This window comes from Haemaphysalis longicornis, unplaced genomic scaffold (genome assembly GCF_048455015.1).
Source record: "Haemaphysalis longicornis isolate Haplotype H1 unplaced genomic scaffold, Haemaphysalis longicornis Haplotype H1 scaffold_12, whole genome shotgun sequence".
Lineage (NCBI taxonomy): Eukaryota > Metazoa > Arthropoda > Arachnida > Ixodida > Ixodidae > Haemaphysalis > Haemaphysalis longicornis.
The window spans coordinates 32,349,799-32,363,796 of NW_027526225.1; the positions used below are offsets into that span (position 1 = coordinate 32,349,799).

The 13,998-nt window shown below is 41.6% G+C and overlaps 2 protein-coding genes across 3 annotated transcripts in view; both read right to left on the minus strand.

The window, feature by feature from the left end:
* The window catches only part of LOC144162552 (receptor-type tyrosine-protein phosphatase T-like), a 616,771-nt gene that overhangs the window by 388,835 nt on the left and 213,938 nt on the right, over positions 1-13,998 (minus strand). The gene's annotated exons all lie outside the window — the stretch shown is intronic.
* LOC144162167 (receptor-type tyrosine-protein phosphatase epsilon-like) overlaps positions 1-13,998 on the minus strand; it is a 128,549-nt gene that overhangs the window by 50,447 nt on the left and 64,104 nt on the right. The window contains exons 13-16 of the mRNA XM_077692647.1: positions 9,771-9,940; positions 6,881-6,968; positions 5,756-5,832; positions 4,425-4,461 (exon numbers count right to left, since the gene is read on the minus strand). Coding sequence (XP_077548773.1) covers positions 4,425-4,461; positions 5,756-5,832; positions 6,881-6,968; positions 9,771-9,940 — 372 coding nt within the window. The remainder of the gene's footprint in view (positions 1-4,424; positions 4,462-5,755; positions 5,833-6,880; positions 6,969-9,770; positions 9,941-13,998) is intronic.

Sequence of the window (13,998 nt, forward strand, 5' to 3'; positions counted from 1 at the left end):
CCGTCCGCCCAATCGGAGTTATATTTTGGCTTGACTGTTCGCACCGTTTCGTGAGTGTTGTCAGAATATTTTTTTTACTTTCCGGACGGCATGAATTCGTATGGCAATTAGGAGGTCGGAGAAAGACCGGTCCCCTGACGTCGCGACAAAGGGAACGGAAAAATATGTAAAAGAATAAAATTGAGCGATGCGAAACAATCATTTCATCTCGTCTCCCCCATATCTACGTAGTAACTCCAGTTATGATTATATTGTTAATCCTACATTTAGCATTTTAATCATCAACTAAACAGCCGCCGCTTACAACGGTGGAAAATCCATCTTCCGTTTCTTTTGGTACGAACCAATACTTTAGGGTGAAAAAGAAGATATGAGCAGCCTTCTTGAGGAGCGTTCTGAAAATTCATGGCAAGGCAATGAAGAGCTTGCTTATTTCATGAGTGCCTTCAGGCGTACCCGAAAACAAATATCCTACGGAAGATTTGGAAAAGGGCTGCTAATGCTGACAAGATGACTCATCTTCCCTTCCGTATAATTCCACTGTTCGTGAAGGCCTGTTGCGCATTTTTAATGTCTTTTCCTTGAAAACTCTAACGCACCCATTTGAAAGCCAATTTAAATATTGTGTTCATTTGAATGCCGCATCAACTTGAGTGTTTCAAACAACTACGAGCCAAAGGCAAATTTTTCACCCTAATATTGCTGAATTTCAATGCATAATTTTTAAATTGTTATGGCCATAAGCTTCTTCGAGATGACAAGTCGAACATATCATATAATTGCTTTCACAGCGTTCCATTTAGGTCCTGTAACAAACTTCCACATATTTCTCAAACTCATCTAAGGTGGATTTGGCTTATTTAAAAAAAACGCATCGTATACTGCTTCGCAGTCAATAGAAGCACATCGACTTGCTAGTACAAAAAAAAAGCAGTGGCTTAGCGCCGATATGCCAGGACATACGTGGCGTGAGGTATGGTTCCGCTGGTTATTCTCAGCTTTCATGGTTGTCTTGGATTAGCTCGATTATCATGCTTAATGCTGGTTCAATGACGCACACACGGTATACGCATTATGTGACACGTGTAGCTAAGCTGGTCCCACAGGCGCACGCCGGTGTTGCTGCGGCACACGAACCATCGGTTCCACACCCGGCCACCCATTGCACGATTATCAAGTGGACAGGGATGCCACGTGTCACGGTTGAGCAGCACGGCTCTCCAGGAGCCACGCGAAACGGCTCAACCTCGGCCAGTGTTGCTCACGCTACAAAAATGCTGTGTTGCGACAGTTGGTTCATGGTTTCAAAAATAAAAAGAGCTCCACGGTCATGCATAAGAAACACGAGTACACCTGATAAGAGCTCGTCCAGTCTACTCGGTCTTTTTGTAAGCGTCCTTTGCGCTCTTGTTGTTGTTATTAGAGGCCAGCAGCAAAGCAAACGTTGTCGTTTTACTTGAAAGCAGTATATGTCTAACCCACCCAGTTTTCATTCCCGTGAAGCTTCTGTACACGGCAAAGCTCAACGGCTCCTCCCCGCCGCCCCAAAGCCCTCTTTCACAACTGTTACTCCCACTCGTCCCCACAGAAGCCTATTTCACAAGTTGCACAATGCTCTGACAATGGCGGTAGTGCCGTTATCAGTGACTTCGCAGAATCAAGAGAAGCGTGAATCAGCACAAAAACCATAGAGTTTCTAACAATATACACTAAAGAGCAATCTGGCGGTAGCGTCTGCGCGGCTCACAAGAAGGCTGTCTGTGTCGTCATGGGCCGCCATTACATCATGCGCGCGCCTTAGTTTCATCCTTGGCTTGGATTGAAACGTTTCATTCACCCCCATTTTAAACAGCCACAAAATGGCGATGAATAATATGCAATTATGCGTGTGGAAAATAAAACGGGCTGTTTTAAAATAAGGAAAATAGAAGTAAATCGTATTTTTGCAGGAACGGTTGTGCCTGCAATTCTGCAGGCCTAGGTGGTTGTTACGAACAATGTTAATGTTTGAGGGGGAGGGTTGGGTGGAAACTCATTAGAGACTCTAATTTTTTAATTTTACCATTATTCGAAATAATAACTTGTTTGAAGACTTTAAAAAAATTTTCAGCGTGCCTATAAAAATGACTCCTTCGTGGTGAACCGCTGCATCGACCGTCAGCTACAGTTTAACAACAAAAAGAAAACATGGCGGTAAACAGTCGTGCACGATGACAAGATAGGACGGATACAGGCGCCGGTATCTGTCGTATCTTGTCTTCGTCGAAGTACGTTTTTTTTATAGTCAGCTAGAAATTTCGTGGTAGCATATTACCCGCTTTGTCATACGTCCTTTGACTGCAGCATAACCAACGTCAGGTATGATGACGCACTGCCGGTGGTTCCCCGAACGCCGCTACCACAGAGCAGGAAGGATTTCGGCTTCCACGTAGCTCGTAGGCGTGTTAACGAATAGGGATGAAAACAAATAAAAGACCGCTAAACAACCATTTGTCACGCCACACCCAAGCGAAAACTGGGGTCTTCCCATAAACCCCCACGACGACATGAATTACCAGGAACAGTTTCTTCTATAGTATACTTTTCTAAGAAACTCTATGGTAAAAACGTCCGAAAGCCGCCGCCGCCGAACCTGTAGCCCTAGTCGTTGCGGCCTAGAATTCTATCTCTCGCAGTACCAGCGAAATCTTCCCGTGTGGAGAGAAGCTTTCCTGTTTGAACACCGGCGTGTGCCCATCATTCTTGTTCAGCTTGAAAGGCTTTCCATGTGACATTTTCGCTGGTCTATTTCACGCGTAAGTATGCGCCAATCACCGCTTGCCGGCTTACGCGTGCGCGGGTCTGGGGTGGAAGGAAGGTGCGAGCACTCGCAGGTGGGTTTCAGCCCGCTACCGATGACATGCCCGTTGTGCTGCTGGAAGATTTAAACGCGGAACTCTGATGGCTCAATGCGCCCTGTCAGCCGTCCCCCGAAAGCGAGCGGTTTGGGTATCATTAAGTTGTTACACAGATAGAACGATGTCTTCTACTGTGATGGAGACGGACAGTCACATGTTTGTCCGCTTTAATAATGCTCGAGGCCTGCCATGTTTATTACGCTATGGTACAGACGCATTTAGCTCGCCTAGAGGGAAAACAGCAGGAATTGTAAAAGCGTCGGCCCAAACAAAACAGCGAATGGGCACGAAAACAACTGAAAGCCGCGGCCGCTGCCATTGCCACCTCTAGGTACAGCTCCTCGAGAAGTTGCGAATTTTTCCTGTAAGAAAGCCAACTTGCCCGCTTCTAACGGCGACATAAGCCATTTTAACTTGTTCACACTAAAATGCATCCAGAGCGAGATTTTCGACGATGGATTTCATGTTTAAGCAAGAGGACATAACCGGATGCCGGTTTATGCGTGTAAGCTTTAAGAGTGGACGGAGGGGCGTGCATGCGCTACTATGGGATTCATGCCATCACTGATATTTCGTTGTGGTTGAGGAAAGTTTAAATATTTACGTAACGGCCCAGTGCAGCGACCTTTCAGGTTTTTTCAGTGTTCGAGCGGACTGGGTTGGTGTGGTATACAAAGAGTAAGATGCCTACAACGCAGGAGTGGAACAAACATCTCCATGTTTGTCTGCTAGCAGCTTCGGTTCTTCCGTGATGCATTCAGATAATTGGCTAGGACGCATGCTCAATTGTAAATCACAAAGAAACGTGTTTTGCTTCGTGCACTCCGTCAACTGCGTTCTGCTTCGCAGGTCATCCTTCTCCAGAGAGTGGAAGGGCACTAACGGTTTTGTTCGGCCTTTCTTGGTGGCACTCGATTTCTTAGGGGATGGGCTAGTAAACTGGATCTTGGAGGATATAATGTGGCCAGTTTACAAAACTCCGAATTAGGAACATAAAAGTTCTCGAACAGTGCATGCCGCACAACACAAGAACGTGATTACACGTGTGTAGAAAACGGCATACCAGCTGTGCAGAAACGTGATTGTATTAAGCTGTGGCGTGTGCCCGTCCGCTTGCTGACATAATTAGCGTGATAAGACGGAGGAACCATGTTACCAGTGCTCACTTCTTTAGAGAGACTTTTATTTCCCCTCCACAAAAAAGAAAGACGATGTAGAAAAGAATAGGCCAGCGTAAGTATTACCTAGTGATTTGCAAAGAAACGAAAGAAAAAAATGTGATAATACGAGTGAACAAGTAAAAAGCTATAAAGAAGCTGCCACTAACCACCGCCATGCTTTTGGCTTTAAGGTAAGTGGCGAAGGTAAGGGTCCCGGGATTTTTTTGTCGCTCCCGAATTTTTCTGTAGTGGATATCCCCACTCCTAATGTTTTTCCGTTTCCTTGGTGGCCCTTCAGTAAACTAAACATAAAAAATTAAAGACAAGTGCAAGGATTAGGAGGTCATAGGGGTCAATAAATTGTTACCTTGTGTGGCGATGTACTTCCCCGGAAACTTGTACCCCTGCAAGCAAAAGTTGAAACGAAAGCGAGATAACGAATTGCTCAGTTTGACATGTAACACATCGGGTGAAGTCCAAACAAGTTGACTTTTTTCGTAGTTATTTCTTCATAAAATCATTTAAAACAGTTCATAAATTGAAGTGTACAGCTGGTGCAGATTGCCTTTATCATGAGGGGTATGAAATACATAAAAGTGCTGAGTGATTTATGAATGACACTTGGCATAACGCTGACCAAAAAGGTATAAAGTGTTTTTCAGACCAACATGAGAAGGACAGCGAACTGCGAGCCCAGCGAGCTCAGGGGTACACCAAAGGCGCGTACAAACTTCTCCTAATTTATAACTTGAGCTCAAAGAATGTGTAGTGTATATTCTGGGTTTGCCCACTCGATTTAGAGCAAAATGTTCTGCTACGAACAATACCCAGCGACACATTTTAGCCGTCGATATTCTTTCTTCGCCTGTGAAGAAATATGAAGCCTGCTTAGGCAGGTGGTTAACAATATGTGGGCGTGTTTAAACGAGGTACTCTGTTCGCGACAAAATAACTGTCGTACAAGGATTGAGTGGACATCAAGTGATTTCTCAGTTCATGTACAATCTGCACTATATATGCATTGTATTTGCCTATTATTGCATTATTTTTATCAGCCTACTTTTGATGTAAAGAACCGCAAAGCTGAACGGTTCTTTATATTCTGAATGTATGTAATGTATCGTGTAAAGGCACCGAGGCCCGTCAGGCATTTCTTGCCATAAGCCTCGGTGCACTCTTAGGCAGTGTTTGAGAAAAAAGTAAATAGAAATATAGTAAAGTATTGCTACAGGAACACCACATATGAAATCAGTTTGACGCCACTGCAGTGGTTCCTGTTGCAACTATAAACGCCGCATTGATGTTCGTCTTAAAGCTCTTCATGTAAAGTCTTTGGATTTGTGCTTGACACGAATACAAAAAGTGTATGGTGAACAACGTAATAAGGTCGCAAACAAGTACGCTTGCCCATTTATTTCTTTTTTGACCATAGATATTTTTACATTTATAGAACCTAACAAGTTACCCTGCCGTGCTTGGTATACACAAAAATGGAAATACAACAATGTTCCGATAGGCCGCCATAGAATATCGCGTCCTGGAGATAAAATGCGCTTACCACAGACATGCAATATGGGCGGCGCTGGCTTTCCTATGCAGTGCGGATTTACCCAGCCTGGTTAGATGTAGTTTTTACAAAGACTTGTTTGTGGATAAGCTACTCAAAATGTATTTTTTGAACAAGTAAGGTGCGCTGACCTGCACGTAGTTCGCGTTGATGTAGTCGGTGCTCTCACCCGCCGACAGTGGAACAAGCAACACTCTGGAGTGGTCATCTGTAAATTACAGAAAGAAGCTCATTACATGTGTCAGCGTGGAATACAGCCATCATTTATTTTATGTTTTAGGAATTAACGTGCGTAACCTACTCCTTTAGTATGAGACGCTACGTAGTGAAGGCTCTGAATTAATTTTGACCACCTGAGGATCCTTAATGCGTGCCCAAATATTCGCAGATGGTCGTTTTAGTTTCTCACCTCGATCTACAAAGTTGACGTCGTGCCTGGGATAAAAAACCGTGTCCTTGGGTTCCCCAGAACAACGAATTAAACCATGCGCAACCGGGGTGGGAAGTTGGCCAATCACCCGACCTTTTTTTTGAATGCAGAAGAGATTAGCAGTTATACTAGCGTTGTATGAATACAAATAACTTTTTCGACTGTCGCTCACTGGAGGCGTATGCATCTTCCTGTTCGAAGTAGTCTCGACAAATAAAACCTTTTCTTTTAACAGGCATGTTTTCGTGCGAGTTGTTGAAGCCACATAAAACACTGAGTAAATGGGACTTGATGGCAGGGTAAAAACGAGGGATAAATAAACGTCATTTACAGCCGCTTCACAAGAAACAGTTGAATCGTTATTCGGTGCTCGAATGCGCTAAGCACAATTAGATGCTTACGCAGGGTTCAAGTTAAAAAAAATTAACAAATAGCTTTTATTCAATAAATATAATTTATTACATATAATTCATTTAGTAAAACCTATTTCTGTACGAGAGACATTTTGCTGACGGAAGTCTCCAATAAAATTTACTGAAGTAATGTCTTGACAAGCTCCGTGATAAAACACAAAAAAGGGAATGAAGCCGTATGCACTCACTGTTTTGTAGTAATTCAAGCTGTGGGTTTAGGGACTGGGAGGAGCCTTCTTAACCTTGTAGCTCATACATCTCGACTTTTTTCCTTACGTTAACCAGTATCGTGGGCCAAAACAATTCCTTTATAGCTTTTAACCATACAGGGATAAGCCAGAAAAAAAGTGAGCTGTTTTTATGCTCTACACAACCTAAAGCGCAGAAATCAGCACGTGTAAAGGTGGCCTTACATGGAAGCACATGCTCTTCACGATTCTTCGGTTTGTTTTGTGGCTTCGCGGCGATGTTCCAGGAATGCAGTTGTCCTTTTGGCATAGACTGAAGAAATAAACAGGTGCTTAGGAAGGAATGTTATACTACTAACACGAATACCTCAACAATGACTCGGTATACAACCGAAACGATAATTTGTTTTGAAATGTAACACAAGACACAGGGTGCTGCAAACGGATAAAATTAACCCCACAAGTGCAGATTACCCGTAATGTAAGACGCAATTTTCTTTCGTTTGAAGAAATTACTTTCGGCCGTTATTGATCCTGCCATGGGGATCACGTGTACATCAACACATTGTATTCATTGCATCGTTGACAACAATTCCCGTTGTAATTAAACAGCCACCTTAAGAGAAAATCAAGGTCCTGCTCCACTAAAAAAACAACAAGTGTAGTCATGCAGAAACACCTACGAATAACATCACCCAAGGGGGTAGCCAGGGGGGTAGGGTGTCTCGGTGTCAGAACGCACACCGAAATATTAAACATGGCGCATCCCCCCAAACCTTCGGGATTTTTCGGCCCAGGCTTTTCGCACCATGAATCTATAAGTTGAAATAAAAATAGCCAGAAAATGAGGTATTGTTTTGGTACAGGTGACCATTTCTGATTTCTCGACTGGAGGGGTTTTACACCCCCTCCCCAAAACTATTTCTGGCGACACCAGTTCTACCAGCGGTCACACTTTGCCAAAATTCAGTACGAAAAATCACCTGTTCTGGACAACGCCTGGTTGTATTTTTGCTTCAAGAGGTAAAACTTCCCCACGCTTTGTTTGGCTAGAAGAAGATAGCGTAAGGCAAAGCGAAGGCTCAATGGTTGTGCGACGGTAATACCGAAGGCACACGTACAGTGCTTGGGGAGAAGACGGCAAGCTGTAACCGCAAAACCGGCGTCGCTACTCACACAAGTAATGTGTTCGCCGAGCTGCACAAGTACAGCAACACGTGTTAGGGTCTCTGGTGTGCTTCAGATAAATGTAAATATTTTCTTGTTTTTTGTCTCATAGAAAAGTGTTGTTGAGCTATACATTAAAAATCGCTATTTCGAAATAATTATTAGGTTTGCAATAGCGCCTTTGTTCTGGTGCTTTTGAGGAGCGTTGAAAGAACGCAGATCATTATTACGTCAAAAAGGCCAATCGAGAAAAACCCACAAGCGTGCACCTTTTTTCTTTTAAATAAGTTTTATGCGTATATAAACTTAACATCAAAATTTATAGATTTGTTGTTTTGCAGAGAAAACAAAAGAGTAATTTAAATAAAACCTTAATAAGAAAGCTACGTTACGGAAAGCGTTATACCCGCTGTTGCTGCAGACTCAAAAAGCTTTTAGCCATGCCTATGTGTTGATAGCTGCAGACTAGGTGCAACCAGACACCTAGGTATAAACCATAAATTAGGGGGAATAAAAATGCGGAAATCTGAGTAGCACGCTCAAGGCATGTGTGAAGGAGTTGTGTAACAAAACATTGTCAATGTGGCTTCAGTTTTAGGTACGCAAGTTTTTGTCGCAAGAGCAGAAAGGGTGTGGCTGTTGAAAGTTGACGCAATTGTTGTGGGACCGATTCTCATCCGAAGACCCTTTAGCCGCATGTGCACTACAGAGCTTGGTCATCTTACGGCAACGTAATAATTCTGTCGGTAAGTTCTTTTGAATAAATACCAAAAAAGTGATTTTTAAATTTTACTGTTATCTAAGTGGTTTCCGTAAGAGTAATCTGTAATTGTACCGAGGGAAAGAAACACACTAAAACAGCGAAAGTGGAACTGTGATGTTCCTTAGCGAAAGCGGAACTGTGTAGTTGCTTTGACTTTTAGTTGAAGAGACAGTACGCCCCCACAGATTGCGAACAAAGGCAGTCCATCGGTAGGAGTGTGAAGCCTACTTTGTTGCTAGGTGTGGTTTATGGAGTAGTACCGATGCCCACCCGCGTGTGAGTTGATTCCCGTTGTAGAGAGTATGCCATCAACACCGCGACATTTTTTGCGGATTATGACAGCATGAATAAAGGTTTCAAGGTGTGAATGCCAATATTCTTGAAATCTTACGTGACCTTGCGTTCAGGGTGTATTCAATTACCATACTGAGCGAGACGCCACTCAGGAGTTGTTATAATGCATCAGCGATAAGGTACAACAATTTTTTTAATATAAACTCAGCTTAAGGCTTCCGCTTTAGGCACTTCAACTCATGCTTTGAAAAACGTGGATAAAACTTCCCAGCAAGACTCGTTTTACGGGAAGTAGGCAGTGCTCAATTTGGATTTTCTGGACCCCTAAAGAAAATACGCACGTGAAATTTTGAAACAGCTGAAGGCGTTTAAACGAGTGCTTATTCTTATGGCAATTCTATTATTTGAAGAACGTTCGCTCGGATATTACTCATAAAAGCTTCTGTAGCGCTTAATTTCGTGCTTTGCAAAAGCAGTATGAAACTTCGTAGCAAACTTCATCCCAGAGACAGCCCGCATAATCCTCAATTGGTTATACAAGGCCTTGAAGGCGAAAACAGTGTATAATGGTCCACATGATTCTTGAGAGTATTGTTTTGTTAAGCCATCTGAGGAAACATCACATCTCGTGAATGTTAATCCGCAAATATCGTATTCGACGACCAGCTTTTCATCTTTCTGAGCTTTAAGTACAACAGGTGCCGCAAAATGTGGACCGTTGAGCTTTGTCTAGAGACGGGAGGCTTTTAACGTACTCGGTTACTGGGAAACTAGTATTTAACTATTTTTTGTTCAGCACAACATGTTATTAGACTCGGCCATGTTTTTCACTCCCCGGAGAAGCCACAAAACCATCATCATAAAAACGACCATGGTGCCGTTCGTGCTGACCATGTATTCTTCTCGAAGAAAGCCTTCTGTCTGGCCCCTTGATAGGTGTTGTTGAAGGCGCTGTAGGGACACTGGCAGAGATTGAAGACATCGGTTGGAAATGCATGCCATGTCTACATATTCGTTGCTGTCCTCAGGTACACAAGGGGAATACGGCATGCTTTCCTTCACTGAAAAATGAATAAATTATTTCTCGTCATTTTATACATGTACACATTCAGTACGTATGCTGCACCAGGCTACCTGAACAAAAGAGTAGTTGTTTATTATCAACAAAACATTTGTATAATAATTACAGCAAAATAGACATGTGTAGAACTACCGAAGAGAAAACGTTCCACGATGCGCTTGGAACTACACCATCCAACTTGAGGTGCTCGGTAAAGCTGTGTTGCTGTGCAATAGGGGTTGAAAATAGAGAAGATGATTTTTCGTGCTTGGTAAAAATATGTTGCCGTCAAATGATTGTGTATTCTTCAAAGACCTTCAAAGCTGCTTATTTCGCAGAAATTATTTCTCGGGATTTCTTCATAACATTCAGCTTGAGGAACAGCAGAAAAATAGCCGTGGGGCGTTGCAATGTGTTATAAAGGCAGCGCTGAAAGGAAAATGTACATAATATGCTCCACAAAATGTCTTAAAAAGTACTTCACAATACAAGCATCCTATAAGGCCTTAAAAAGCGGTAAACAGCTAATTAAACGAAGACAGTAACCTTAAGACTTTAAGAAATTAGTAATTAGGTAAGAGTTCAGTAACAAAATGAAAACAAGCACTGAAACAAGCATTGCGGTCAGCACACACACCCAAATGAGAAAACGCATGCAGCCAAAAGGAACGCTTTGTTATATGCTATTTTTTGAACATAGTAAAAATTTTCAGCTGCAAACATGACCAAATAATGTCTGTTTTATATCAACTTTTCAAAATCAAAAACAAACTGACCCAATCTTCCTCGATTTTCCCAAAGCATTAGACAAGGTATCACGCAGGAATATACCAAAAAAACTTCAAAGCACCATAGAAAATTTTACTGTTCCTAAATTAATCAAAAATGGTCTGACTCAACGTACACAGTACGTTGAATTCAACAATGTGATATCGGCTACCCCCTCCGTTACATCTGGAGTCCCCTAAGGCTGCGCGCTCGCAAAAATTTTATTTCTTCTCTATTATAGAGCTGCATAGAAATAACAAAGTGAAAATCAAATTTTTCGCTGACCACTGTGTGCTCTATCGAGAAATAAACACATCCAACGACCATGTACCTTCAAATAATGCTTTTAAGATGTCCGCCGGTGCCGTAAATTGCAGATGTCGCTCAATGCAAAAACGCGTACATTCTTTTCCGCAAGTCAAAAAAAGCTAGGTCAAATATTTACTACTTAATAATGACATTCCCATAACGAGAGTAAACCAGCATAAATATCTTTGAATTATCACAACAGAAGCACTGAGATTGGACGCCCACATAAGTTAGGTTTTATCAGCTGCCCTACACCACTTGCTTACACTCATAAACTCAGATACCGGCTCCGGCAGGCCCCTCCTCCTCTTAAGCTCATTGCATACAGTTTCCTTGTGCGATCCTTACTTGTATATGGAAATATTATTTGGTTACCATTCACAAAACATAAAAAAACTAAACTGGAAGGAATACAAAAGCCTTAAAGCTCATCTACAACCGGTTCAAACTTCGAGATTCTCCGACTGAACTATAAAAAAGGCTGGCGTACTTATATTAATGAATAGATGTAGGTTAGGACGTGCAAAATTTATGTACGAATTATTCGTGGCCATTTAAACATTTATGTGTCCACCTATGTCACGATTGATCAAACTAGAGCTGTATACTAGAGCTGTATAAAAACCTAGAGCAACATGAAATACAGGGTAGACCCCTTCAGCTCCTCAGCCCCTACCTAAAACGTTTAAAAGTGTAAATGCTGATGTGCCCCAAGATAGCATCCTTGGCCGCCTGCTGTTTAACTTTTTCATCAATGACATAATTAAGATTAGTGCGAAACCAACATTTCTTATATATGGGGATGACACGACAATACTGTTCCCAAATTCTAGCACAACACTTCTCTTGGAAGTAAACTATTGTCTTGACAAATTGAACTCTTGGAGCAGGTAAAATTCATTGGAGATAACCAATAACGAAAACGAAGGCAACTTTATTTTCAGCCAAACAATTATGCGCTGTGTAAAAAGGAAGTCTTGTCCTCCGTAACAACATTGGACAAGTAGTCGACTCCGTTAAAGCTTTTGGGGTTCATTTTCATAAAAACGTGTTGGGCTCTACATATCAATCATGTTCTTTCCCGTATTGCAAGATCTTTGAGCATTTTAGCGAAGTTTTGTTTCTTTTTACCGAATCTCATCAAACTAAAGATTTACAATGCCCTTTTCCTCTCTCATATAAATTACTGTGTCCTCTTTTGGGGGAAACCACGATAACGAACTTAAATCGCCTACTCGAACTCCAAAAGAAAGCTCTTCGATAATAGACAATGAAGTCTACCAGGCGCGCACTAAACGGCTTTTCCATCGTTTTAATTTAGTTTCTATCTCAATTTTACTCACATCATCTAGCGATGAGATACAAACAAAGCATTACTAACCCTGAAAATTTATTAGCGTCCCTTCCAGATTTGACAGAGCAAATGCCCATATACAAAACCCGACCAGAGAACCTTGCCTAATACCTTTTTGGAGAAATTCCTATGGGGAACTAATGCTTTACTGTTCTCGCCTTACGCTCATAAATTACCTGCTCAAACAAGAAAAAACAATAAAAAATACTAGTAGAGCAACACTTTTTCTACATGATGAGTGATATCTTGAGAGAAATATTGAATTTATTAATATGTTGATGAAACGTTTCTTTCTCATTTGTATGGCAGTGTAATCGTAAATAAGTTATCATTCTGCTCTGTGACATTGATTCCGCGGTTGTGCCTGCTATTTTGCTCTGTGTTCTTGATTCTGCTGTATGTTTGCTTGTTGATTTTTTTATGTATGTAACATGATTGAACATGTACAACATGTTAAAGATGACTTCTAAAGGTAGGCCCCAACCCTTGTCAAGTGGACCAGTCTCCACTTATTGTTCGGGGATCCTTCCAAATGTTCTTTGGAAAAATAAATATGATTTTATTTGAATTGATTTGAAAAACACGCCAAAAACAAGCAATGAGGCTTAACGAATACTCATTCAACTCAAACTTCTTCAAGTACCCATTTTTTCCGTTGGCCACTAATAGAATAAACTAAACCCGAATATTTCTAGCACTACAGAATTAGCCAAGTTTCTAACACTGGTCGTAAACTACCTTGTAATATGCAACTGGAAAACTTTTGTTGATTCTCCTTTGTGTGTTTGTGCGTAAATTGAACCCAGCGAAGTGTGATGTCATCATATTCCTTCTTCTGAGTATAGCTCCACTCAAGCAATATTTACTACTGAATTAACGAGAACGTAAAATACGTTGGTGATTCTTGATCATGTTTTCTTAGTGTTTGTGCAAATTTGCCCTGACAAATTACTTAACCTTATTCTGCTTTCTTATTGTTGAGTTACATGATGCATATGCCAATGGGTCAAACCCTATTCAAGTCACTGTACTTATTTTCAACCAGCAACTTTTGTTGACTCGTGTTTTTATCCTTCCCTCGGTCCAAAAGCCATTTCGATGTGTATCTCGAATGTGTACTTATAAAAACTTTTATGGTCCAGCTCTTCCTACTGAAATCCCTGATGAAACTGGCCCTATGTATGCATAACAAAACAAAACAATAAATAAATAAATTGTACCGAACATTCTGAACACCAGAAGGGTAGCAGTTCGTGGACGGTCTTCCTAGGAGGTCATGTTCAATGCGGTCTTTTAAGAAGAAGACGAAGTGTGTGCTCACTCAGCGCAGACCTCAGCTCCGGTTTTTATATAACATGCAATCGCGTTTTTCGGTTCTTATTGGTCTCCCTCCTTTCAGTTACAATTTTGCAGTCTCAACCCACAGTACTGAAGATTTCTTTTGCTAATAGCTTTCACAAAAATGACGTTTTTTTCTACTAACTTGATGAAAAACATTCTCCTGGCTTACCAAACTGAGTTCCCATCCCACGTTGTTATTGCAACCGACGGTTCAGGGGAAAATGAGAAAGTTGGGGTGGGTCTCTTCTCTCCGGCATTGAAGTGGTCTTTTTCATTGCGTTTACCTA